This window comes from Lynx rufus, unplaced genomic scaffold, assembly GCF_022079265.1.
Source record: "Lynx rufus isolate CCGP_SWC_20201006 ecotype Redwood Valley unplaced genomic scaffold, mLynRuf1.p SCAF_11, whole genome shotgun sequence".
In the NCBI taxonomy this organism is placed as follows: domain Eukaryota; kingdom Metazoa; phylum Chordata; class Mammalia; order Carnivora; family Felidae; genus Lynx; species Lynx rufus.
Genome location: NW_025814825.1, coordinates 59,211,513 through 59,239,186, shown reverse-complemented (window position 1 = coordinate 59,239,186; position 27,674 = coordinate 59,211,513). Strand labels below are relative to the sequence as shown.

The following is a 27,674-nucleotide window of genomic DNA, read 5'->3' as shown; positions in this document are numbered from 1 at the left end:
GCGGTTGTAGGAAAGCTTGGCGAGGAATTATGCAAAGATCCGGCCCTAAGTCGGGGCTCGAGGGGCACGACTACCACTTTCGCCAACACGGACCGGGACCCCGAGGAGGCGTTAGGGGCGCGGGTCGGGGCGCTGGGACGCAACCGCCAGACCTCGTCCTCCACTCCTCCCCGCCGCGGGCCCCCGCGCTCCGCCGAGGTCGGCCCCGGGGCGCCGAGAGGCGTGGCCGGCCTCGGCGGACCCTGGAGGCGGCCATGGCCTCGGTGGTGGAGTACAAGGGGCTCAAGGCCGGCTACCACTGCGGCTACTGCGACTCCGAGGAGGGCAAGGTGTCCTGCGGTGAGTGTCCCCACGGACGGGGCTGGCGTGGCCGCCCGGCGTCCAATCTCCGCACCGCCCGCCGCGCCCCGCGCCAGTCCCCGGCCCGGGAGCGCACAGGCCCGGCGCCCCAATTCCCGCGTCCCTCTCCCACTCGTTTCTTCCCAGACTGTTTCCCTTCGCGCTCCTCTCTCCTCCTCACCCTCACCGAAGATGGCGGTCCAGATCGAAGAAGGAACGGAAATAGCGGACGGCTGCCCTCGGTCAAGATGGCGCGGGCGGCGTCAGCGTGCGGGGTTCCTGGGGAACCTGGCCTGCGGGCGCCCGAGCAGCTTCGCGCGCGCCTCGGGGACTCCCGAGCGGCGCGCGGCATTGTGGGGTGGCGGCGGCGGGGCTGGGCCGAGCGGCGTCGCGCTTGGAGGGCCGGGGCCATGGCTTCCTGGGCAGCTCTTTCGCCCAGCATCGTGGAGTATTTCGAGGGCGAGGACTCCTACCGCTGCGGCTATTGCAAGAACGAGTCGGGCAGTCGCTCCAACGGTGAGCGGGCCGGCGGGTGGGGGAGGGCGTCGCGGCCTCGGGTTTCCGCGGCCGGCCGGCCGGCGGCCTCGGGGGTGGGGGGTCTTGGCGCTCTCGGCCCCCAGGGACGCGCGGCGGCGGGAGCCCCCGGCCAGATCCTGTCTCGAGGAGGGTGTTGCGGAACGCTGCTCGCCGGGGAGGGCCGTAGCTGTCACAATTAAAAACGAATCTCCGCTCTGATTCATCAGGGAAGCATCTGGGAGCTTAGCCTTCACACAGGTGGTCGGAAGTGCGGGATGATGATGGTCTCGCCGCAGTCCAAAGTGTGGAAACAGGTGTCCGTCATCCACCAGTAGGACAGGGTTAAATATGTGACAGCAAGCAAGCCATGCCGGGGAGCATTGCCGAGTGGTCAGTTCCGCCGGGGCGGGCCTCTAAGTGCTGATGCTGCTGTGGGATCATCCCCGGTTTGAAGTGCAGAATGCGGCGTGTCGGGTGGGCTGTTTGTGTACAGGGAGACGTGTGTGCATACGTGGGCGGGGGCATCTGGATAAAATGCGTCTGGAGACGCCGGTGACGGACCGTAGACGCTGCTGGCAAGGGAGCCTGTTTGTGTTAATGCGTTTGAAAATTTTACCAGGTGCTTGTTCATATGCCTTATCGTTCCTCCACCCACCCCCAGAACAACAAAGCCAGCTCACAGTTTTGTTTTGTTTTTCTTTTTCCCCCATCATGGTTCAGGTTTCTTCCGGAAGATTTGTTTGTAAACAAAAACAATATGTTTATATTACCTGCTGTGTCGTGCGTTGGCAAACATAGAATCTTTTATTTTAAGAAATAGTGCGTCATGGTGGGAAATGGGTTAGCTATGAAGATATACATTCAGGTAGTTTCTGTTAAAAATATGTATAAATGTCCTACAGCAGGGCAATGATGTGGACGATTATGGTGTGTCCGTTTACTCATTAGTTGAAATTGTTCATTAGATGCTTGTGGGTAAGAGGAAGTAGAATGTAATATAATGCAATCATTTGGAGTGATGGTTATGAAGAGCTAAGCAGAAAAATGTTTAGAACGTAGGGTTAGACGGAGAAAAACAGGATGCAAATGACATGTGTGACAGGATCTCTGGGAGGATGAAAACCCAGGGGGAAACACACCAAATGGTGGCAGTGATTGCTTTTGGGTATTAGAGATTTCCTCCTCATCTTTTTCAGAATTTGGTATTCTGACTATAGTATGTGTGTAATAAGCACTTTATATTGTGTGTTTAAAATTAACATATTCATAGATTCTTCATTATTTTCCCAGTAACTTTAATAAGAGGAAGTTGATTAATATAGATGTTCTTTGTTTAAAGTTCTGTGGAAGAAATCAGTTTTCAGCCTTTTCACCTAAAGAGACAACTGTAAATTTCCATCGTATTTATTTTAGTTCTGATGATAATCTTTACTATAGGGCATAGCACCTATTAAGTAGGTTTTATTATTCCTATTTTTATAGATGATGAAATTGAGGCTCATAAAGTAATTCAGTGTTAATGAGCACCTGCAAGGCTTCTGGACATTTCTGTTTCTTAATACAACCTTGTGCTATCAAGCGTACCTCTGTCTTTGCATACTTCTTTTTAAAATATTTTTTAATATTTATTTATTTTTGAGAGCGACAGAGACAGAGTGCAAGCAGGGGAGAAAGGGGGTGGGGTGGGGAACAACACAGATTCTGAAGCAGGCTCCAAGCTGTCGGCACAGAGCCCGATGTGGGGCTTAAACCCACGAATCATGAGATCGTGACCTGAGCCAAAGTCGGACGCTCAACCAACTGAGCCACCTAGGCACCCCTGTCTTTACATACTTCTGATGCAGTTTGCTGTTTACGAGAGAAACATTTATTTTTCTATTAACATTAATTCAGATATACCTTTTAATGTTTTTTCATGGTTGCACCATTAATTATTCCATCATACTGATAATGTCCTCTGTAATCACTTTTTTGTTCCTGGGCATTTCGATTGCTTTCAGTTTTTATACTTAAAAGGAATACTGCTGTATACTTTTGTTCTATTTTCAACGTCCAAGACTATGCTAAAAACATAACAATGAGAAATGCATAAGAAAACATTTGCTTTCCAATTCTTCAGAGGGGACCAGCTTATTAAATTATCGGGGATATTATTATGGTTAAAGGTGTTGTGTAATCTGATCTCAGGGAGGACCTTAAATTTACGATGTCAAAGAGACTATAGAGTAATTCGGAATTAAATGTAATCACTTTGATGTGTTTGATTTTTAAGATTAAGGTAGATAATTTTTTTTCATTTGTTGTGTATTATGTCACATAGTGTGAAGTATGTGCAAACTTTCATTTTTCCAGTGTGAGCTAGATTTTTTTTTTTTTGCTTCAATATTCACATTTAGAAAATGCTTTGAATTAAAAAAAAAAAGTTCAACCTTCTATGATTAACTTGGTACATGGCACTTACTTTTTCAGGCATGTGGGCACACTCCATGACCGTACAGGATTATCAGGATCTCATAGACCGAGGATGGCGGAGGTAAAGCTCCTTCGTACAAAAATGCTTCTCTTATTACTCAGGTTCTTCTTATAACGAGAAAACGTTGTTTGCCTGTGAAATGTTTTCCTGTTGTTGGAAAAAGATTTAAGACTTTTTTTTTTAAATGTTTATTCGTTTTTGAGAGAGGGAAAGACAGAGTGTGAGTGGGGGAGGGGCAGAGAGCAAGGGAGACACAGAATCCAAAGCAGGCTCTGGGCTCTGAGCTGTCAGCACAGGGCCCGATGTGGGGCTCCAACTCACGAGCCGTGAGATCATGACCCGAGCCGAAGTCAGACACTTAACTGACTGAGCCACCCAGGTGCCCCAAGACGTTTTTAAATTATATTTATGTAGTGATTCCACTGTCTCTTCTTTTAAAGGCATTTATTAGGAGCACCTGGGTAGCTCAGTCCGTTAAGCATCCGACTCTTGATTTTGGCTCAGGTCATGATCTTACACTTGTGGGATTGAGTCCTTTGTCGGCTTTGCACAGTCAGCGAGGAGCCTCCTTGGAATTCTCTCTCTCCCTCTTTCTGCCCCTCCCCCTGGTGCACGTGCTCTCTTTCTCTCCAAAATAAACAAACATTGAAGAAAGATGTTTATTAGGAGAACTTCAAGCCTACATAAATGTAGAGAGTATGTTCTAATGAACTTGATGTAGCTATCAGCAGGCTTCGGCAGTTGTTAACGTTTGTTTTGCCAGTCTTGTTTTGTCAAATCTCCTTGCTCCCTGTGGTGGTGTGAATGTTCGTGTGTCATCCCTCACAACCCCCAAGTACATCTTTTCAATCCTAACCCCCGATATGATGGTGTTGGGAAGTGGGCCTTTGGGAGGTGATTAGGTCAGAGGGTGGGACCCTCACGAATGGGATTTGTGCCCTTGTAAAAGAGACCCCAGAGAGTTCCCTTTCTTGCCCCTTCTGCCATGTGAGGTTACAACAAATATATGAACCGGGAAGCTTGTCTTCATCAGACATTAAATATGCCAACACCCTTGATCTTGGACTTCCCAACCTCCAGAACTATGAGGAATACGTTGTGTTTATAAGCAACTCCCTCTGTGGTATATTGTTATAGCAGCTTGAACCAGCTAAGATGCTCCCTCCTCCTCCACAAAATAATTTAAAGCAATTTAGGTATCGTGTCAATACACCTATAATAGACACGTTTCTAAGAGAGGATTCTTGTTTCCTTTTTAATGTATTTATAATACCGTTATCATACTTTACAAAATTAATAATTCCTTGATGTCATCTGTTACTTAGTTTTGATTAGGTTTTTACTAGTCTCAAAAATGCCCCTTTTTTATAGTTGGTTTATTTGAATCAGAATTCCATTAAGGTTTACACATTGCCTTTGACGGCTAAGATTTTTTGGTAATTATTTTTATATAGATAATTTTAGAGTATATAAAGTTTTTTGTGTAAATATAAGCAGTGTTAAGGGCCTTGTGCCAATACTACCCAAAAGATACGGGATTGAGTGCAACAAATGAAACTTCATAGCTTTCTTTAAACTTAATCATGAGACCCAGAAAGAAGATCTGGGTCAGATGTTGAAGGATTTTGTGTGCCATGATGAAGCACTTCTCTTTTTTTTTTTAAGGTGGAAGGGGAGCCATTGAAAGCTTTTCTGTCAGAAGTGTGATGGAATTTGTGCTTTGGAAACGACCATTCAGATCGTAGGGAGGTATTTGAGGGGGTGGTTCTTGAAGGCAGAAAGACCGGTTCTAAAGATCACTGTAGGGTCCAGATAGGAAATCGTCATCTCACGATGATGCCGTCATCATCAGTGGCTATAGGTTAGAAGATAGACGAAAGGGGATGGATACAAGGTACAGTTTAGAAGTAGAAAGCTTACTGACGGGATATAGAGGTGCCTTAAAGGGAGGAACTTGAGATGACTCCCACGTTTCTGGCTCAGGAACCGAACCCATGTGTGTTTGCTTGGATGGCTGTAACAAAATACCACTGACTGGGTGTCTTAAACAACAGGAATCCGTATTCTCACAGTACTGGAGGCTGAAATTTCCAAAACCCAGGTGTCTTCAGCTTTCTTTCTTTTCTGGAGACCCTTCCTTGGCTTGTACATTGCTGCCTTCTTGCTGTGGCCTCATGGGGTCCTTTCTCTTTGCATGTATGTCCCTGGTGCCTGGTGTCTCTTTGTATGCCCAGTTTCTTTTTCTGATATGCACACCATTCAGATTGGATTAGGGCTTATGTTAACTGTCATTTTAACTTAATCACCTCTTTAAAGGCCTTCTCTCCAAATATAGTCCCATTCTGAGGTAGTGGGGGTGGGGCTTCAAAATATGAATTTTGAGGGGACAGAATTCAGTCCATAATGTCATGGCTCTGCCATTAACCAAGATCCAGAAGGCCTTGAAAGGATCGGGTTAATTTTGGGCTTCGTGGCCCTAGTGCACATGGAACCCTCAAGTGTGGATATCCTAGGCTATGACACACGTCAGGGTCCCCACATCCTGAGCAGTTTTCTCTGATTGCCTTTGTGGTATTGAGGATTGGTGGTGGGTTGAGGCCTGGAAGGATGGCAGGTGATGCTAAGAGGGTAACTGAGATGAAGAGGCTTGGAGTATGTACGTAAAGGTTTAGGAAAGGAAAGGCTGGACTCTGTCCTTGCTGTGCCAGTGTTGGAAGATTGCTTAGTTCTAAGGAGTTAACTACATCTATATGTTTTTATGTTATCGATCAGATTTTTACCATAATTAATTTTGTGCCCCTGTACTAGTCTGCTTTGGTACATGTGAGAAACGTATGAGACATTAACAACATTTTTCAATTTTAGAAGTGGAAAATATGTGTACAAGCCTGTCATGAATCAAACATGTTGTCCCCAGTACACGATAAGGTAAGAAAGAGGATCTGTCTCGTATAATTTTTTTAGTGGCACCTTGCTTTTTTTTACATGTTAACTTTTGTGCTAGGTACACATCCTTTATAAAGAAAAGCAAATGAATTGTATCTTTTTTACATACTGATGCTACATTTATACGTCATCAGTAGCTATTAATAATACCGTTTAATGGTTTGGGTGTAAGTATGATATAAAAAAGTATACTATTTAGTAGTCTAATCAATGATTCTCTGACATAGTATGAAAATACCAGCAAATACTCTGATTACTTTTAGGTATCAAATTCTTTATAAAATTTAGCTTAGGGCTTTCCACATTCTAGTGTATTACCAGACGTCGTGCTCATATTCAAACAGTACTATAGGATCTGTAGAAAGGAGCGGGGGCTGACATTTAATCTGCCACATGTATTCAGAGTTGTTTTCTTCATTGTAAAACTTAAGCTAGAAAGTCTGTTTTCCTGCAGAGTGTTTGCTTAACCAGCAAACCCCAGCATAACATGGAAGGATTTAACCTTCTCAGGTTCTAAAGGTCCTCCTCTTCTCCCTTGTTGCCCTTCTTGCCTTCCTCTTCTTCTGGTAGAAAAAAGAGAAAGCACGTTATCGTTGTTAAGCATTTGAGTACAGTTTCAGTGTAAATATATTCTCTAGATAAAAAAAGCAAACATAGTTGTATCCATCATGTTTTGGCTCGTCTTCACATTTCTGTCCCATCTCTTAATTTGTTTTGGGGTTGAAGACTGTTTTGACAATCTGATGAAAAGTTCTAGATCCTCTCTACAACAGAACAAAAGGGAGAGGGACCTGGAGGCAAGAATACGTAACATTTTGCATATTAATTTTAGGATGACCATAGACTCCCGAAGTTCCACTGATTCCTGGTTAAGAATCCATTCTCTTATCTAACTGGTCATAGGACTGGGCAATAAAGAGAAGAGATGGCTGTCTGGTTTGGTGACACCGTCTCACTTATACAAAGAATAAAATGACAGAATCGTGCTGTCCTCTTTCAGTTTTAGTGGTTATGAAGCAGTGACATCGTCAGAGGCAGAAGTCCTTTTCCTTCAAATAGCAATTTGTTATTGGATTATGGCCAGGATTCTGTTTAAATTAAGTCTGGAGCTGATCGGCTTGAATCCTGAGACTCTCTAATCAGAAAAGGTCAATTTCAGTGGGTTAAAGAAAAAAGAAAAAGCTTCTATAATTTATTGGGTGCCTCTCAGTGCCAAGCACCGTTCCAGGTACATTGATTGCTTTTATGAAAAGGGATTCAATTAACATTGCAAAACAGAATAATTATAAAATGTGATTTTTTGCATGAAATCAAACATTTCCTGAATTGTTATCCTCTATACAACTTCGTTATATATGATGACACTATGGAGTCATTTTGCATATTTACTCTTCTGGGTTTTTTTTTTTTTTTTTTTTTTTACTTTGTTGACTGCAATAGTTATAATAAGACCTAATGTAAAGGCAAGGTGTTTATAACCTACAACGTAACTTCTTGTTAGATAGAGGTCAGGGGCTGCCCAGTATGTGAGTTTAAATGAGGATGAGCTTCCTTGACTATGATTTTTTTTTTTAGTTTTTATTTTTATGTAGAATTATATGCTAATAATTAAAAAATCAAACATTCCATAAAATGTATTTTGCAGAATTGCAGTCCCCTGAGTCTTCTTGTTTCCTCTTTCCCAGTACAGTGCACACTCAAATTTTTTAACGGATTCTTTTGTTTTTCCTTCTTTCTACCTTTACTTGAGATGCTTATATAACTATATATCCTTATCTTTGGGTTTTTCTCATTATCTCTGTGTTTCTCTCTCTCAGAAATAAGGATTCAGCTTTATTTTTTCTCACTATCTCTGGGTTTCTGTCTCTGAAAGATAAGGACTTAACTTTATTTCATCCCTGTTCTCTTGTCACATTCAAGCTCCTTTTTGTCCTCATTGTCAACTTCCCAGCTTAGAAGTGTAATTTTAAATAGGCGTAATCCCTTTGTTATGACCTATAAATACGCTTTACAGTTGAGTCATGTAGCGTGCTATGATTTTTCTTTCCTGTACGAGTTTTTGCTTTCCATGGAATTGATAATTGTCTTCTGTGTTCACATCGCCTTTTACGTACCCATCACCAGTTGATTTAGAAATGCTTCCACAGTAGTGTAAATGTCGTCTTGGTACTTCCAGGTGCTTCAGGTACTCTATTGCTTTTATGTTCTCGATGAATATCTGTGTTGTCTTCTGACGTGCTCTGATCTGGACAGGTTGTCTCTACAACTCCTTCACTGTCACCCTGGGATCTCTTTTTACTGCCATCGTGGGGATTCTCTTTGGATTTCTTGTTGGATCCCGTGTCTCCTATCTCCTGACCTCTCTTTCTTGGATTATTTCCTCATTTTCGTGAAGCACATTTAATAGCTTTCTGAGGAAGAGTGCACGAGAAGTACTTTTTAGACATTGTACACTTGAAAATGTTTTAATTCTCTACTCGAACTTATAGTTTGGCTGGGATATAGAAGTGTAGATGGGAGGGGCGCCTTGGTGGCTCAGTCGGTTAAGCGGCTGACTTCACCTCAGGTCATGATCTCGCACTCCGTGAGTTTGAGCCCTGCGTCAGGCTCTGTGCTGACAGCTCAGAGCCTGGAGCCTGTTTCAGATTCTGTGTCTCCCTCTCTCTGACCCTCCCCCATTCATGCTCTGTCTCTCTCTGTCTCAAAAATAAATAAATGTTAAAAAAAAAAAAAAGTGTAGATGGGAAATAATTTTCCTTAAAATTTTGAAGGCTTTGCTCCGTTGTCTTACTGCTATTAAGTCAGGTAGTCTTCTGATCCCTGTTCCTTTGTGCAGAATGTTCTTTCTTTGGGGAAGGATTTTTTGTTCCCAGTGTTCTGATGTTTTCTGTTTGGCAGTGTCTGTTTGCATCCATTACACATGGACTTATGTGGCCCTTCTTACCTGGGACCTCCTCCCACCATTATTCTTCACTTCACGGACATTTTCTTTATTTTGTTGGTCTTCTTCCCTCCATTTTCTTTCTTCTATTCCATTATAACTGCTGATAATGTTTTTATTCAGTTATTGAACTTAAACATTAATTTCAAAATAATTAAAAATTAGAGTGATCCTCTAATTTTTTTTCTCTTCAGTTTTCCACCCCTTTTGCTGTATCTTTTAGAAGATTTCCTCAACTTTATTTTCCAAGTCTTGTTTAAATTTTAACTTTTTCTGTTATACTTTTTCTTCTGGGAGATTTTTCTTTCTGGACACTCTCTATTTTTTTGTAACCTCCCATTGTTGTGTGGCTGTAATAGCCAAAGAGAAATAAGAGCGTGTTCTGAGGATATTTTTATTTTGGGGGCTCTCTCCTTCCTCTGTACTCTGTGTCTTCCTAGTTACCTTCTCCAGTGTTTTTGGCAGCGTGTCTTTGTAGAGTTTCTCTCCAAGTATCTGGTGAGTCTCACTTTACAGTGGAGAGTGCCCGTGGACAGTATCTTGGGGTCTGATCACATTCTGGAGAGAAGGTGCCAGGTTTTGTGGCTGGGTTGGGGAAGTGGCTTGGAAGTCTCAACATTCAGGATGTAGACTTTAGACTTCCTTTTTCTAGTCCGGTTCCATTGCTTTCCACTGTGCTTGTATCCTCATGTAGGAGGCCCTGTTTTTTTGTTTTGTTTGTTTGTTGGTTTGTTTTTTTTTATTCTTTTCTAAGTTTGCAACTTTCTTCTGGGTTGTGTAGGGAGTTGTGTGGGGAGGAGTGGGGAGGGCATCAGACATCTAACTGCTTCCAAAACAGACTTTCAAGAGATTTTCTATTTTTAGACCTGCCTTCACACTTATCTCCTGAGGTATCAGGTATCACCGGTCTCTGAAACTTTTAGGGGTAATGTAGAGAGAATTGGTTGTCTTTCTGGCTTTTCAACACTCTTGGCTTAGGATTTAACATTCTTTGGTCTACGAAGTCAGTTACTACTTATACCTGTGCTATCCAGCTTCCAACATTTCTCTTTTTTTTTCCCCAGTGATTCATGTCTTTTTCTTTTTTTCCAATTCCTTAACGTAGTTTTTTAGTGAGATTTGGGGTGGGACTAGAGGCTACATCAAGCCCTGTCTTTACCCAGAAATCCCAGGCATGAAGTTTGTCTCACTGTACTAGATACTATCCAGAACTCATTTTATTTCTTCATGGTTTGAGTTCACTTTTTAAATATTTGTTTTGCTTTCCTAGGTGCCGACCTTTACAGTTTCAGCCATCAAAATCACACAAGAAGGTTTTGAAAAAAATGTTGAAATTTCTGGCCAAAGGGGAAATTTCCAAAGGAAATTATGAGGGTAAGATGAGATTGGGTCTAAAAACTCTTTATATTGATGTTGATTTCCAAGGTTCTCCCTTCTGGCTCTTTCTGAAGTAGGGATAGTGCTGCTGGTACTGTTGCCATTGGCCTGAAGGTCAAGGGTATGAGGAATGTCTGTCGGGGAAAGGGAAAATGTAGGCAAGTTTTACAGCTCTTGTGATTTCCTGGAGTTTATTAGAGCTTAAGCTTTCACAGTACTTTGACAACTTGGTCCTAATAATACCTCGTGAAGTACAGAGAAAGTGGTAGAATGTCTGAGAAACAGATGCTTAGGTACCCCTTGCACAAGACTACACAACCACTTTGATTGCTGAGTGAAGCCCAGGTTTTCTTTGAGGAAGCCCTTCAGTAAATCATTATATTGCCTGAAATTTTCTTTTTTGTATGATAAACTTTGAATTGGAGTCCGTTTCCTAAAAGAAATTAACTTTGGTTTACAGATACTTCCTTTTTCAGTTGTTTCAGTATCTTGTCTTTTCTTTTTTAAAAGTTTTCCTCTAGGCCATGCCTAATCGATGAGCATAATAATTGGGAATGCCAGCTGTTATTAGAGCTCTTTCTCACATCTGCCCTAGGAAGTGTCCAACCCTGGGAGCCTTCCTCACTTTTAACTTGTTAACTTGTTAACTTTTAACTTGTTAACTTGTTAACACTTTTAGCTTGTTAATACATCCCCAAGTATGTTTTCAGTGCCCACAATGTGCCAGTCCCTGGTTTAAGCACTGGCGATACAGTGGCCAGCAGGCCAGGGAAGTTGTTCGCCCTTGGGCACTGTCCTTAACGGATTAAAACTCAGGACATCATGGAGCAGACTTGGCAGAGTTGTGGGCAACAAAAAAGCCTGGAAGGCTTACAGGATCTAGAGGTTCAGGGACAATTGGGCATTGGGGACATCAGAACTTTGGTACAGCTCTGATTAGTATTGTCTGTACATGGTCTTAAAAACTAAATACATTTTGTTGGTTGGTCAAAAAGTTATTTCAGTGGCTGAAAATCATGTTCTGAGTTTCAAAAATTAATATTCAGATAAGCCTTAAGGTGCCTTCCATTTATAAATTGATGATTGCCTGTCTTTATACATAGCTTTTACATTTGGTTCTTTATTTGACTTGTTACAGACTTCTAAATTATCTCTGTTTGTAACTTAGAGGAGCGATGTACTCATTAGAGTAGAAGGGTAAATAGCTATAAGAAAAAGACACCAGCATGCAATGACTAACAAATGCTAGAAGTCTGTTTGTTTCCTAGTGTGACAGCCCATTGTGGGTGTTTCACATTAGCCTACAGTCTGCTCTGCCCCCCCAGCCATTCTGGGACTCCCTTCAACATGTAGTTTCCAAGCTCACGCTGGTTTTTACTAATCCAGTCAGTGGGGAGAGGAGGGGGTGGAAGTTCAGGGTTACAAATTATCTTTAGAAACAAGTGAGGCCAAGTTGAACCTATCAGTTTTGGTTCTGTTCCACTGGTGGGAACTTGGTCACAACTTGCAGACGGACTGGGGTGCATTCCCTTGCTTGGGTGCCACAGTCTTAACTACAGCCCTGTTACTTTGGAAGGTGGGTGAATGGACCTGATGCACACACCGTAGTCTTGACCACATCAGAAAAAAGGGGCGTTTTGTTTTTACTACGTGTATCTTAATTGCGTCAGATGGCATGGCTGATAGACTTTGATTTTTTCTGATTTGTAGATGATCCTATGGAGCCCACCATGGAGGACACCGTTGCTGGTGACTTTGGATTAATAAATAAATTGGATATACAGTGTGACCTTAAAACGCTCAGCGGTGACCTCACAGAGAGCTTTGACAGTGAAGAAAAGAAGAAAGGAAAAAGCCCAAAGAAGGGAGAATCTAATGAATTCATCCAGTCACAAGATATAGAGGAGAAGTTGGGCTCTGGTGAGCCATCACATCCAGTTAAAATGCCCATGGCTCCTAAGCCAGGTAGGGCAAGTTTGCTCTGTGGCCTTTTTAAAGTCCTGGTGATTTTCTTTGTGCTTGGAACATTGTAGCCCTTGGGCTGTCTCATCAGCTAAAAATATGAGTTATATGAAATCTGTAAAATCCCTGTTTTGTACAACTTATTATTGCCTGGATTTAGATGGACAAATCACATATTTTAAAAACTGCTATTTTTAAAAAGCCTGAAATAATAGTTTCATTATCTCCCAATACACATATTTTTAAAGAGTGCCATTTCTTACTACCCTAGGAACTTAGAGTTTGAGAATTGCATTTTTATCTGTGCAAATGTGGTGTTAAACATTTTTATTTTTGGTGTGAAGTAAGACAAAGTAAATTTTAGGTATTATGTTCAAAGTACAGACATTATAAAGGTCTTTAGTTTATTATTAGATTTCTTTATGTAATCATAATGAATTTTAGTTTAAAAATTTCCAGATTTTGATATTTTACTTCACCTTTAGTAAGGTCAGATTTTTTTCTATATTTTCACTTATAAAATACTTAGGTTTTAAAATTTTATCCAACTTTAAATGGGTTTATTTGTGTGTGTGTGCATGTGTTTGTATGATTTTTAAATTTTTCTTTTTTCTGTATTTACTTTTAAAAATGTTTATTTTTTTAAATGTTCATTTATTTTTTTAATTTGTTGGGGGAGGGGCAGAAAGAGAAAGAGAATCCCAAGCAGGCTCCGCACTGTCAGTGCAGAGCCCCATGCGGGGCTCAGTCTCACAAACCGTGAGATCATGACCTGAGCTGAAATCAGGACTCAGATGCTTAACCAGCTGAGCCACCCAGGCACCCCTGTGTGATTAAAAAAAATTTTTTTTTAACATTTATTTATTTTTGAGAGACAGAAAGAGATAGGGCGCCAGCAGGGAAGGGACAGAGAGAGGAGACAGAATCCAAAGCAGGCTCCAGGCTCTGAGCAAGCTGTCAGCACAGAGCCCGATGTGGGGCTCGAACCCACAAACCGTGAGATCATGACCTGAGCTGAAGTCGGATGCTTAACTGACTGAGCTACCCAGGCACCCCACCCCCTGTATGATTTAAAAAAAAAATTATTTCATAAAATGTCAATTTAGATGTTTATGTTTCAGTTCCTGAATTCTTATATTTATTTATACAAAATGATCCAAAGGAGAGATTTTTATTACTATTACATTTTTTCTTGTCTAAATCATATTAATGCACAGAAAACTTTGTTTTGGATTTTTTTTAGACCTCTATTTATTTTGGTGGGGGTAGAGAGAGTGCAAGTGGGGCAGAGATGGAGACCGAGGATCTGAAGCAGGCTCTGCATAGACATCAGAGAGCCTGATGCAGGGCTTGAACTCATGAAACATGAGATCATGACCTGAGCCGAAGTTGGATGCTTATCCAACTGAGCCACCCAGGTGCCCCATTTTGCATTTTTTTTGAATAGGTATTTTTATGCAAGGCTTTCATGGCATTTAATTGGATGTCAACCTGAGATTTCATCCTAACTAGTAAGAATAGTCCAATAAAATATTCTGAATGGTTTAGATAAATTTCTTAGATCTCTTACTGTCTTAGGTGATAGGGCCAGTTCTTTTATTATTTCAGTTGTTTATTATAAAAATTACAGTTTATTACATTTTTAAAAACTTCATTTTGCATCTCTATAAGATTAGAACTTTCAGATACATACTCACAATAGCATTATTACACCTAAGTAAAATTCCGTAATGATACTGAATATTCAGTGTTAAAGTTTCCAGTTTTTAAGTATTTGTTTGCATCAGGATCCAAATATGGCCACATATTGCAGTTGGTTGCTATAGTTAAAAAATCTCAGTAGATCTTTCATTACTCCAACCTTTTTATTTGCACTTTATTTGTTGAAGAAACTGGGTTGTTTGACCTGGGTTATTTGACCGACAGTTACATCTACAGTGCAGTTTAACATGTTGCCGTACCTGCCTGTAAATTGATAGTTGGATGTAGAGCCTTGATCAGATTCAAGATTAAATTGTTTTTTTTTGTTTTGTTTTTTTGTCTTTTGGCATTTTGGTTTTCTTTTGCTTTTTTGGAGAGGGAGAAGTCTTCATCAGTTTGGAGTTCCAGTTATTTATTCGAGGATGGGTAAGGTTAGTTCACGGGTGGTGGGATGTTCTTTCAGGAGACACATAATGTCCGGGTGCCTCTCTTTCTGTTAATGCTAGTAGCTGTGGACCAATGCTCAATGCCTAAATCCATTTATCCATTAGATATTTTAAGTCTGTAATTCATTTTTCAATTACTAACTGGATACTTCCATAAACAGAACCTTCTCATCTACTTGTCTCCCATAAGAACTCCGAGCAAAGGCAAGAGGAATTCTTGATTCTTTCATTTTGTGTCATCCATTTTACAAAATAACCTCTTTTAACAGTGAGTTTTAAACACATTTGCCGTGTTTTAATTCTTGCTCCTGTGGGAGTTTCTCTAAGGTGGCTTCTGGTTTGTTTGACAAAATGTTGGTAGTCTTAGCAGCTTTCTATGACATTCTGCTCCTGGATCGTCTTGTACAGCCATTTCCCCAAGAAGCCCTGGTTTCTTTTAGTGGAAAATGGCATTTGAAGATCACCAACTAGACCAGAGGTGACCACTATTGTTACTGGCTTGGTTATTGTTTTCTAGGCTTTTTCCATGAACAGACTTAATAGGTCGTGTGGTCATATTGATATTTCCAATTCAAATTCAGGACTGTTAGTATTTTTACGTGTTTGTTTGCTTGTTTGACATTGAATCTTCTTTCTTCCACACTTAGAAACCTTGCTCTCCAGGACATGGAGAAGGGTAGAATTAGAATATCACAGTTACCCATTTGCTTTACCCTACATTACACAACAGTTTTATAATAACAAAACTAACTTCTTCAGTATGATTACTGGAACATTAAAGAAAGTTTGCACTTATTTTCCTTTTATATTTTTCAATAAAAATGTGAGATTATTTTAAAATGTAGGAGGCTTTGGATTTTGTCTAGAAACACGCATTTCCATTTTATTTACAAAATATTAAAGGTATATTTCCTGAAACTTAATTAGGAATTATGCGGGTCTACTGAACTCTTTTCAAAACTCTTGGGACTAATCTAGGATCCTTGAGTGGCTTGAACATCTGTGGGTGCTGGGTTGGTACGGTGCAGTGATTTTATATTGATCTGTTTCTGTTCCATTGAAGGAACTTCTTGCTTTGGGGAGATCTTTAGTCCCATAAATAAGCTGAAATCCTAATTTACTATCCTTTGCAGTTCATATCATGATAGTACATACGTATAGAGTAAAACAACCACAAGAAGGATTGCTTAGTCCAATGAATCAGTTAATGCAAAGCTGACATAGGTGATGTTTCATAAAAATGGTGAAAACTTGTTTCTCAGTTCACTCTAGAGAATGTCATTTTGAGTAACTATTAGAAAATGCAGGATTCTTTTTTGCCTTATTACCATTTATGGAAATGCCTAAATAGATGAACCATTGTAGGAATTGGTGATGCATATAATAGCTAATAATAATAGAAGACCCCAGTTAAATAGTAGGTATTGTTTTATGAGCTACACATGTATTAACTCATTTAATTCTCATGGAACTCCAAAGGTAAGACTGGTTATCGTCTTCCTTGTATAGACAAGTAATGTTGCCTAAGGTCAGCTAGTGGAGAGACAGGGATGACCTCTTGCGTCCCATGTCAGAGTGTTATGCTCTTAACCAAATGCTGTTGTGCCTCTGTGAACAAATTTGAGGAAGACACATTCCCTGGCCAAAGAAAATTAATTCTCTAAGGCAGTAATGGTTAATTATAGAGTCAAGTCTTTTGTTGCCTGGTTGTTAAACTTATTCAGAGTCTTCTTTTATGGGTAGATTTTGTTTTTATTTGGAAAACATGTTAGTGAAGTCGTAATATGGTTTCACTATGAATGAACTATTTTCTCATCAGATTAATTTTTTTTGACCAGCTCTTGGTCTCTAGCAAGTCTCTTAACACATTGAGTCTTAATTTTCTTTTCTATAAAATTAAACTTGCTGGTCTTGTAAAACTTCCTATTGCTTACTTTTTTTTTTTTTTCCTATTGCTTACTTTTATATGATTTGTAAATATGTGTTTTAGGAACTTAAAGTAGCATTTTTCTTTATTTTGTTAATAGCTGAAAAATTTACAATGGTATGTTCATCGTTAGAGAATTTGAAGAAAAGAGAACACTGCAAGGAAAAGAGCAAGAAAAGTCCTTTCTTTGACTGTTAACATGGTGGTATATTTCTTTTCAGGCATTTTAATAAATATTTTTCGTGTATCTATTTGTAAATAATTGGAAATCTTTTTTAACCTTGTGTAATGACAAATCCCCGAAAATTTCTGAAGCATTTCTAATGACTTTTTGATATTCTGTTGCTTAGCTGTTTTAAAAATTTGTGGGGGGGGGGGGGCTAGTCAGTAGAGCACGTGACTCTTGATCTCAGGGTCATGAGTTCAAGCCCCATGTTGGGTGTGGAGTCTACTTAAGAAAGTGAAAATAAAATGAAAATTATATAATTATTCTATTGGGCATTTAAATGATACTGAAGTTTTCAGTTGTGTTCATTATTTGCCTCTAGCTCTTGATTTTCTCAGCAGAGTCCTTAAAGACAACTTACTAGATGAAAAGGCACTCACTAAAATTTGTGGTTTATTGTAGTTAAAATATTTATTTATTTATTTGTTTATTTATTTATTTAAGTTTACTTATTTTGAGAGAGAGAGAGTGCACAAGCAAGGGAGGGACAGAGAGAGAGGAAAGAGAGAGAATCCCAGGTAGGCTCTACTGCTGGCTCAATCCCAGGGCTCAATCCCATGAACCGTGACATCATGACCAGAGCCGAAATCAAGAGTCAGATGCTTAACTGACTAAGCCACCCAGGCGCCCCTATTTTAGTTAAAAATTTTTATATCTTTAAGGCCTTTCAGTCTGATACTTGCTCTTTTAATTCAAACAAAAACTGTCATTAACTGAGCTGAGCTAATGAGGCCCCTCAGTTAGATGGAGAGACACAGATCCCTTCAACTAAGCAAGAGTATTTTTTCATTAAAAAACCTGCCAGAGTGTTTTCTGGGATCAGTATTCATTTACACCCAGGTCCTAAGCGTTTGTTTATGTCACAAGTGCTTTGAGAGAAATGTCCCTCAGAAATGTGCTGGAAACATTCATGTCCTGAAGCAGAAGATAATTGATTATGTTTTTTTCTACTTATAAAGACAGAGAGGGGCGCCTGGGTGGCGCAGTCGGTTAAGCGTCCGACTTCAGCCAGGTCACGATCTCGCGGTCTGTGAGTTCGAGCCCCGCATCAGGCTCTGGGCTGATGGCTCAGAGCCTGGAGCCTGTTTCCGATTCTGTGTCTCCTTCTCTCTCTGCCCCTCCCCCGTTCATGCTCTGTCTCTCTCTGTCCCAAAAATAAATAAACGTTGAAAAAAAAAAATTAAAAAAAAAATAAAGACAGAGAAGTGGATGAATATTAAAAAAAATTGTTTTTGAATTTTCACCGGTAAAAGCTGCCTGAAAAGTTTCTGTGACTGTTTATTTTCTTTGACAGTTCCTGCTTCTAAGATAGGATTTTAAGATAACTTAGAGCTCTACACCAGAATCTTCTGAAGAATCCACCTACAAAGCTAACCTAACTGTTGAAATGCTTTGGGCCTAATTCTGTAGAATCTTTGAGACTTGAAAAAAACATTTCTTGAGTCAATTGTGAGTGGTCTAATATTTTGAAATTGTTTTTAGGCAAAGGAGCAGATTTGAGTAAGCCTCCCTGTCGAAAAGCAAAGGAAATCCGGAAAGAAAGGAAAAGGTTAAAACTGATGCAGCAGAACCCGGCTGGAGAACTTGAGGGTTTCCAGGCTCAGGGTGAACCACCGTCTTTGTTCCCACCAAAGGCTAATAAATCCAACCAGCCCAAATCGCTTGAAGATTTAATTTTTGAATCTTTACCAGAGAATGCATCACACAAGTTGGAGGTACTTTGGAGGGTGTTTTATTTTATTTTGTTGTTGGTGGGTACTTTATTTATTTTCATTTGAGGTTATACTCACCAGGTGATATTTTGCTGTTTAAATAATGGGAAATTAAAGTGAATTGGGATGGAGTAGCATTTGTATTTGCTAAGTTAATTGCTACTTGAGAACCCCCCCCCTTTTTTAAGATTTAAAATAAATATTTTAGGCAATTTGGCTACTAAAGTTGTGAAAACAGTTCCAGTTTTAGCATGTTACTATGTAAGGGACTCTGGCTTTTTGTATCCCTTGATTGAAATTTAGTAGTGAAAGAGATAAAATATACTATGTAAATTTCATTTTTTGGCAGTTTTGGTTAGATAGTGAAGGAAATCACAGTAGACAAATCTTTGTTTTTTATCCATTCTAATATTCTGATCTTGACCAAGGCAACAAATTGTATTACATATGCAAGCCAGCAATTAGGAATTAACTAAATAGTACTAAGTTGTACTACTACAGTCCTTTCTCAGTAATTCTCTCAAACCAATATAGGCATAATACGAATACTTTTAGAGTATTCCTATTATTTTTGACTTACATTTCAGATTAAGTCTACATTTTTCGGTATTTGGTATTCATTTTTTTCCCCTAAAACATTAACGATAATAATTTTATTCTCATCAGTAACTGGGTAGCCTTTGAATTTATAGCTTAATATTGTCTAAGTGTATCACTAAGGACCTGCTCTTAAGAAATTAGCTTTAATGCAATCTAAACCTTAGGATGCTATATATTATTAGACTTAAGTCTTAACTATATTATAATTCCTTAGCTGTTCTGATTTTGGTATTGACACTTTCTCCTTCCCAAATTAAAAAGAATTGAACCCACTACTTAACGTATTTTAAGAGGAGTCTTTTCTCTTGTGATCATAAATAGTAATGTGTTCAGGGCACCAGGCCCATCTAGCATGTTGTACAGTAGGAGGCTTTTTAATTTTTTAATGTAATGATAGCTAGGGTGGGCAGAGATTTTTTTTGTCCACTGTATGACCCTCTTTTTTTTGGAGAAGAATGACTTCTTATGGCACACATGAAAATTGTCTACTTAGCCTTTTTTATTGCACTCGATTTTCTGTTTTATTATTCTGTTTTGCTAACACATTTTAACTGCTTAGTAAATGGTTGATGTTAAATCAACTTTACTGTATAATTACGGTTTTTAACTCCTCCTCATTTTACGTATGAGGAAACTAAGGCACAGAGAATACATTTATTTACTTGACCCAAGATGGTGACGTTAAAATTTGAGAAGAAATTTAACTTTAGACTCTTCATTCTTAACTCTGCCGTGAAGTACGAATACTTTGTTAGGGTTGTCTTTCACCCTTACAAAAAAAAATTTGTAAATTTAGAGTTAGCAGTGATGCATGAAGAGCGTCTAAAAAACGTGTTCACATATTTTTGTCTTTCTGACTGGTTTACTGAAGGTGGGTTGCATGCAACGAAAAAAGTGTTTATTTGTGTTTGTTTCTGGAGTGCCAGAAGCATTCTGCCATTTTACCATAGAGTCCATCTTCTGTGATTCGGTCATAGACCTTAGTCTTCGAATCTTCCGCCATTTTAATGAGTCTGTAAGTTGGAGAAATAACTTTTTAAAAAAATTTACTATCTGGTTGATTTTCAATGTTAAAATACTATCATTGTTTATGCTTTAATATTTGTGTGGAAACATTTGGTTCTTTTTGGGTGGGAGTAACTGTTTTAATGCATGTTCTGTGGAATAAATAATTAATGAACATTGTTTTTTAACTCCTTCTGAAGGTGAGGGTGGTGAGATCATCTCCACCAAGTTCTCAGTTCAAAGCCACATTTCAGGAGTCTTACCAGGTCTATAAACGTTACCAGATGGTTATTCACAAGGATCCACCTGATAAGCCAACTGTGAGCCAGGTCAGCAGGCCAAGTGCAATTTTTTTGTGCAAATGGAACTTTCCCCTCCATTTGATATCATTGTATGAAAACTTGGTTTATTTGTGGTACATTTTATTTGTATTCAATTTGCAGCATATCTGCAGTATGATAGGACTGTGGATTAATGGACATTCTGAAAGTGCAAATTTTACCTAGCACGTGTTGAGTGCCCGTCATGTGTAATTTCAAAGTGGAAAGTAACACATAAAATGAGTTATCTTTATTTGAAGTAACGATGTCTAGATGTATTTATCTAAAAATTAGTAATAAATAGAACTCTAATTTTTATGATAGGCATACTTTGAACAACACGGTTAATATGCTTTATCTGCATGTAAAAGTCACGTATAAACAGAGTTCATAACAGCTAAATTATTCTTTATTGATGTACTACCCATACAGGACAGAGTGGAATTAGAAAAGTAAGAGAGTAGAATTTTTTTTGAGATAATAGAATATTTTAATAGAAGTTCACATATGCTTATCATTTTATCAATCTACTTACCCAAGAAAAATCTGGAAGGGGAAGAATCTTAAAACACTTAATACAAATAGAGGAGACAAAAGTAGTGACCCTTATGAGCAACATTATGACTCTATGCAGAGAACCACAACAGGTGGAAAGAGTGAAAAAGTAAAAAAAAAAAAAAAAAAAAATTTGTCCTGGTCCATATGAGTTAAAAATTTCCTAAGTGTTAGTGTAAAGTTAGTGCTTGAGGCTCTGTGCCAATCAGCACGCTCCAGGGTTCGTTCGTTTCATGAAAAATAACAGCGCTGAGCTTTGGAAGTGGATTTGCGGAGATCTTACTCTAGCCTCACCTTCAGAAGCATATCATCAGGTAGAGATGTTTCAATAGCATTTGCTTGTATCTTCCTTGCTCTGAAGGTGAGGTTAGTACCTGTCTCCTTTGAGGACCCAGAGTTCAAGTCGTCCTTCAGCCGGTCATTTTCTCTATATGTCAAGTATCAAATGGCCATACACCAGGACCCGCCCGATGAGTGTGGGAAGACTGAGGTACCTTTTGTTCAACGTTTTTTCCTATCTTGATGAGGCTGTCTGAAGAAGCATAACATTGAACTTTGTTTTGCTGTTTTCTTATTTGTTAAGTAGAGCCGATCATCCTTTTCAGTGTATGTCACTAAACTTTTGTGAAAACAGGTTCTATCTGTGAGTATGTAAGTCCCCCAGGAAGAAGGATAGATTCTTATTCAGTGTTGTCTCTAAGAACCTGATGTAACATGTTCCCAGTCATCTGGCTAAGTCAGCAAACATCACTGAGTGCTGGTTAGGTGACAGACTGTGTGCCATGGCACAAAGGTGAGAGTCTGTGCCTTTGAGGAGTTGATAATCAAATGGGAAAGATGGGCCAGTGAACAAACCTATGTAAACAAGCCAGTGGAAAACAACGAAATATGTTGAGATTATATGGAACATCATTTAAAGCATTTATTGAGGGCTTATAGTTTCCAGGCTGGAGATACTTAGATGAATGAGAAATCGCATAATTGTCAAAGAGGAGTGGATATATTAGAAGAAAGATGCCAACAGATGTGGAAGAATTAAATTTTGATTTTTTTTTTCGTTTGCTTTTTAATGACACAGACTGTTTTAGCTTAAAAGAGAGGATTAGTAAGACAGGAGTTAATGCTGTAATTTCCCTGAGAGAGGGCTGACTGCCAGGTCTCTTAGAACCTTACCTAGTTGAAGAGTGGTCTGCAAACCAACAGAATCCACCTGGAATGCAGAATCTGGGGTCTCCCTGCAGCCCTGCTGAATTAGAATCTGCATTTTTTTTTAACAGTTATTTATTTTTGAGACAGAGAGAGAGCATGAACAGGGAAGGGTCAGAGAAAGAGGGAGACACAGAATCTGAAGCAGGCTCCAGGCTCCGAGCTGTCAGCACAGAGCCCGACGCGGGGCTCGAACCCACAGACCGCGAGATCATGACCTGAGCCGAAGTCGGATGCTTAACCGACTGAGCCACCCAGGCACCCCTAGAATCTGCATTTTAAATCGGGTCTCCAGGTGATTTGTATGCACCTTCCGGTTAGAGCAGCGCTTCTGTAAGTTCCCTGTTGAGACCTGTAGCTGCATATGATTGTGTTTACAAACAGTAAGGAAATCTGCCAGGTGCCAGGACACTCCCTTTGATATTCTCAGGGCGTCTTATTCCTTCTGAACATTATTCCTTCCTATTACCTTGGAGACCCTGGCTTTGTGCCTGCTTTCTTACCAGGTACAGATGGATGGGCCATAACACAAGGACGTGATCCGATGTGTTTACTTGGTGAAGATTACTTTCCTGGAACTTCACCCACTTAGGCTTTAGGTCTCTGTGGAGTCCAGTCCTGCAGACTAGTCCATTGTTAAAGGCGTTCACAGCCTGATTGGGGCAACAGGTGGGTAAGCAGGTCCAGTGCCATTAGGGTTAGCTATTGGATTAGTAGAGAAAGCTGGCTTAGTGGGGACTGGAGGGTAAAGAGGTTTTTCTGAAGGAGGTGACATCTGAGCCAAGTCTTAAAAGATAGTAAATGTTTTTCAGGACAAAAGGGAGAAGGGTGTTCTTGGCAACAGAACTATATATAAGAAATACAAAGTGCCACCTATGGAATATTCTTGCTAAAGATATTGATCCTGAATTACAGGCTTCTTTTTTTTTTTTTAATTTTTTAATGTTTGTTTATTTTTGAGAGAGAGAGAGAGAGAGAGAGAGAATAGGGGAGGAGCAGAGAGATAAGGAGACACAGAATCAGAAGCAGGCTCCAGTCTCCGAGCTGTCAGCACAGAGCCTGATGTGGGGCTTGAACTCACAAACTGTGAGATCATAACCTGAGCCAAAGTCAGACGCTTAACTGACTGAGCCACCCAGGAGCCCCTTGAATTACAAGTTTCTAATTGTAATAACCAGTTCACAAAAAAAATGAGGGATAAAGGATTATTTAAAATGACACCTGGGCACTTCTATGAGACAGATACATAATAGACAGCGTTTCAGAAAAAGAGGGAGTGGGATGCCTGGGTAGCTCCGTTGTTTGAGCGTCCAACTCTTGATTTCAGCTCAAGTCATGGTCTTGAAGTTCATGGGTTCAAGCCCTGCATTGGGCTCTGTGCTGGCAGCGTGGAGCCTGCTTGGGATTTCCTCTCTCTCTCTCTCTCTCTCTCTCTCTCTCTCTCTCTCTCTCAAAATAAATAAACTTAAAAAAAAGAGGGAAATCTCTAGATTAAAAGTTATAAGCTTTAAAAAATACATAACAATACATATGTAAAAATACATATGTAAAGATACATAACATAATGCCATCATCACCCAACAGAATTAATGGTCAGATCATCTAATGCCCAGTGGATGTTCACTGTTCTAATTTAGTTGTCTCAAAATTGTCTTTATAGTTGGTTTGTTTGGCTCAGGATCCATGTAAGATCTCTACATCACGTTTGGTTGATATTCTTGTAACATCTTTTAATTGAAAACAACCTCTTGTTTTTAATAGCATTTTTATAAATGTATATTTTTATTCTTTTTTTTAAGTTTATTTATTTTGAGAGAGCGTGCACTGCCGTGCAAGTGGGAAGAAGGACAGAAAGAGAAGGAGTGAGAGAATCCCAAGCAGGCTCTGCACTGCCAGCACAGAGCCCGATGAGGGGCTCGAACCCGCAAACTATGAGATGATGACTTGAGCCAAAGTTGAATGCTTAACTGACTGAGACACCCAGGCACCCCCTGAAACTGTGTTGTTTATCTTAGAACTAATTTTGCTTTCTTCTATTGATACTTTTTGAAAATGTAAGCAAATGTATATGTGTTATCTGTGTGTGTGATCTTTCTGTATATATGGTGTGTGTGTGTGTATGTGTGTGCGTATACACATATCTCTGTATGCATGTTTTTACAACATACCAGTACACGCACAGGTATAGTGGAGCTAGAGAATTCCATTTCATTGTTGAGAAATGTGGTAAGACTTGATAGGCAACAAAAACCAAAGTTGAATTGATTTTTTTTTTTTAAGAAAACCTTTTTAAGTAAAACCCTAGTTTGCAAGCATAATTTGTTCTGGAAACATGCTTGTAATCTAAAGCATTTGTGTATGAAAGCGAATTTCCCCATGAGAAATAATGGAAACTCAGGTGATTTGTTCTACAACCCAAAAACATTCCTATAAAAATGATTACAATACTGTAATAGAAAACAAAATAATAAAATACAAAATACAAAGAAAAATGAACAAGTGAACCTGCACTTACCTTTGAAAACCTTTGTGGCTGGTGTGAGGGAGACAAGAGAGGAGGGTTATTGTGTGGGACGACTTTCACTGCCACCAACGAATCACTGCTATTGGTTGGTTCAGTGGAATCTTTTTCTGCATGGGGGCTGTTGTATACGCTCGTGTGGATGTTAATCACAGCACGGTATTAATAAACTCTTGTCATATACTGTACTTAATGTAACTGGCGATAAGGCAGCAGAGGAAAGGGTCTGTGTCTGAAGGCAGCCTGACCTAGAATGAAGCAGAGCATTTCTGAGCTTACTCTTCTCTGGAAAGACTGTCCATAGGTGCTTTGAAGTGACAAAAAATACAGTAATGCCAGTTGTGAGTACCTTCCAGTGTTCTGAAAAATCAGTGATTTCTGCCAAACACTGTGTCCTGAGACCCGAGCTCTGAGCATGGGAGACGATCACCCACAATCCCGCAGTGAGAAAGAGAAGAACCGTTGGCTCAGTTGTGATCTTGTGACATTCAGCGTCACATACTACTCGTATTACAAGACATCATTCATTTATCAAGTTAAAATTTATTAGAAATGTTTGCTTGTCTTGCGGAACACTCGCAGAGCAAGTTCCTCGCAGTCCAAAATTTTACTGTATTTGCATATGAAACAAAGAAGTTTTGGGAAAATACCATCAGTGTCTCCTGCTCGTGGTCTCCCGGCTCCCTTTCTTTTTAAGGGTTGACTCTCAGGCACATGGTGGCAGAGATGAATACTGCCAGTTCAAGGTATGTTGTTCTCACGGCGAGTGATCGCAGCAAAAACGTGCATGTTTTAACTTATTTCAGTAAGAAGTCCTGAGGAAGGTGCTCATTGGCCCAACTTGAGACGCGTCCTTATCCCGGGATTAGTCACTGTGACTGGGGGATGGAGAACCGTGGTCATGTGTGGGATCACGTGCACACTGTACCCAAGAGCGGAGATGGAGGAGGGTCCTTATTTGAACACATGTTTAAAAGAGAGTGAAGGAATGTTTCCCAAAATAATGTTGGACGTTCCAAAATCCTGTCTGGTACTGAAGGTCCCTTTGGTGGCAGGCTTGCGCAGGAGGTTTTCTTCCAGAGTGGTGAGACTCGAGACAGAGCCAGCGAGGTATGCCGGACTTGAAATATGCACTGGTAGGAAGCGGACGGTGCGGGTACAGTAGACCCTTCGGAGGGAGAGCTGATGAGGATTTGGTGTTTGACTTGAAGGATGTTTGGGAGTTGGAAGTGGAGGAGAGGGACAAGTCCAGATTGATCTTTCAGGTTTCCGGCTTGCATGATTGGGTAGATCGTGGTGACCTTATCTGAGATCAGAAATACAAGAGGAAAAAGAATTTGTGCGCTTTGGGACAGAAAATGAGTTCCAGGGTGAGTTTGAGAAGCAACTAAATGTGGCAAGATACTAAGCAGAAATGAGCATCTGGCACTTACCATCTGGAGAGACTTCAAGGTGGTGTTCTGTGTTTAGACTTAAGGTGTGATCCAGGCTTTTAGAAAAAGGCTTTGTATTTTTTGAGTGGTAGATTATGCTTTCTCAATTTTGTTATATATTATGGGATAGCTCTAATGTATAATATAAGTGATGCATATTATAGGGTAGTAACCCATACTCTGAAAGTCGTATATATTTAAGAAAGATGAACATGGCATTTAATTAAAATCCTTTTATAGTACATTTTAATTTGAGTCATTTAGATCTGTATTTCCTTTTGTATGCAGTTTTTGTACATTTTTAATTTACATTCACTGCCATTAGTAGTCTGAACTCTGGGTATGTGATTTGACCTGTGTTTAAATAGAAATATGTAATGGATTTCTTTATTATGGCCAGATAGTTTTGCCTTCACTATCTTGTAGGTCACATGCTTACAGCAAGTTTGTACTGGTGAAAATGTCTTTGACGGTATAGTACTTTTTGATTTCACACATAAACATGGTTTGATTAATACTATATTGGGTTTGATGAATCCTTTGACTTTGAGATCACCCATAGCATTTTATTTATCTGACACCTAACTGAATTCATGCAGAGTTTTCAGAGACCTATGAAATGGTATTTTTTTTTTCTTATGAGCTGAACTGTCTGTTATCTCTCTGAATATAGTTTCTAAAGAATAACATGAAATAATATGTTGCAAGTCAAGACTTTGTACTGTACTTTTTTAAAAGTTTTTTTTTGCCTTTTTTTTTCTTTTTAAAGTTTACCTGTTTGATAGAGGGAGAAAGAGAGAGAGAGCTGGTGAGCAAGCTGGGGAGGGGCAGAGAGAGCAGGAGAGAGAGAATCCCAAGCTGGCCTTGTGCTGTCAGTGCAGAGCCTGACGCAGGGCTCTGTCTCACGAACCATGAGATCATGACCTGAGCCAAAATCAAGAGTTGGACATGTAACCAACTGAGCTACCGAGGTGCCCCCCTGCAGTGTGCTTTTTTTTTTTTTTAAATAACAGCTTCACTGAGATATAATTCACATACCATATAATATAATTTGCCCATTTAAAGCATATGATTTGGTGATTTTTAGTATGTTTATAGTTATGCAACCATCATCACTAACACCAGAACATTTCTTCATCCCAAAAAGAAACCACATATCCATCAACAGTCACTCCTCACTTTTTCCTGAATGCCCCAGCTCTGGGCAACGACTCTCCCACTTTCTATCTCTGTAGTTACCTAATCCGGACATTTCATGTAAATGGAATTATACGGTATGCGGTCTCTTGTTGACAGGCATAATGTTTTCAGGGTTCGTCCATGTTGTAGCATGTATCAGCACTTCATTTTTTATGGCTGAATAATATTTCATTGTATGGATATACCACAGTTTTGTTTCCCTATCCATCGATGGACTTTTGGGTGGTTTTCATTTTTTGGCTTTTGTGAAAAATTCTGTGTACATTCA

At 39.8% G+C, this 27,674-nt stretch overlaps 1 protein-coding gene across 7 annotated transcripts in view; it reads left to right on the top strand.

Annotated features, from left to right (window-relative positions):
* The first annotated feature begins 254 nt into the window (after positions 1-254).
* Positions 255-27,674, top strand: part of ATE1 (arginyltransferase 1) — a 155,276-nt gene continuing 127,856 nt past the window's right edge. Inside the window, exons 1-8 of one of the 7 annotated variants that reach the window (XM_047073545.1) lie at positions 267-339; positions 3,325-3,388; positions 6,194-6,256; positions 10,486-10,589; positions 12,303-12,557; positions 18,337-18,569; positions 20,372-20,500; positions 21,408-21,536. In XM_047073545.1, coding sequence (XP_046929501.1) covers positions 3,327-3,388; positions 6,194-6,256; positions 10,486-10,589; positions 12,303-12,557; positions 18,337-18,569; positions 20,372-20,500; positions 21,408-21,536 — 975 coding nt within the window. In that variant the 5' untranslated portion in view covers positions 267-339; positions 3,325-3,326. Of the gene's footprint in view, positions 340-669; positions 856-3,324; positions 3,389-6,193; positions 6,257-10,485; positions 10,590-12,302; positions 12,558-18,336; positions 18,570-20,371; positions 20,501-21,407; positions 21,537-27,674 lie in introns of those variants that run through there. The other 6 variants (XM_047073549.1, XM_047073544.1, XM_047073548.1 and 3 more) reach the window with 6 other exon arrangements.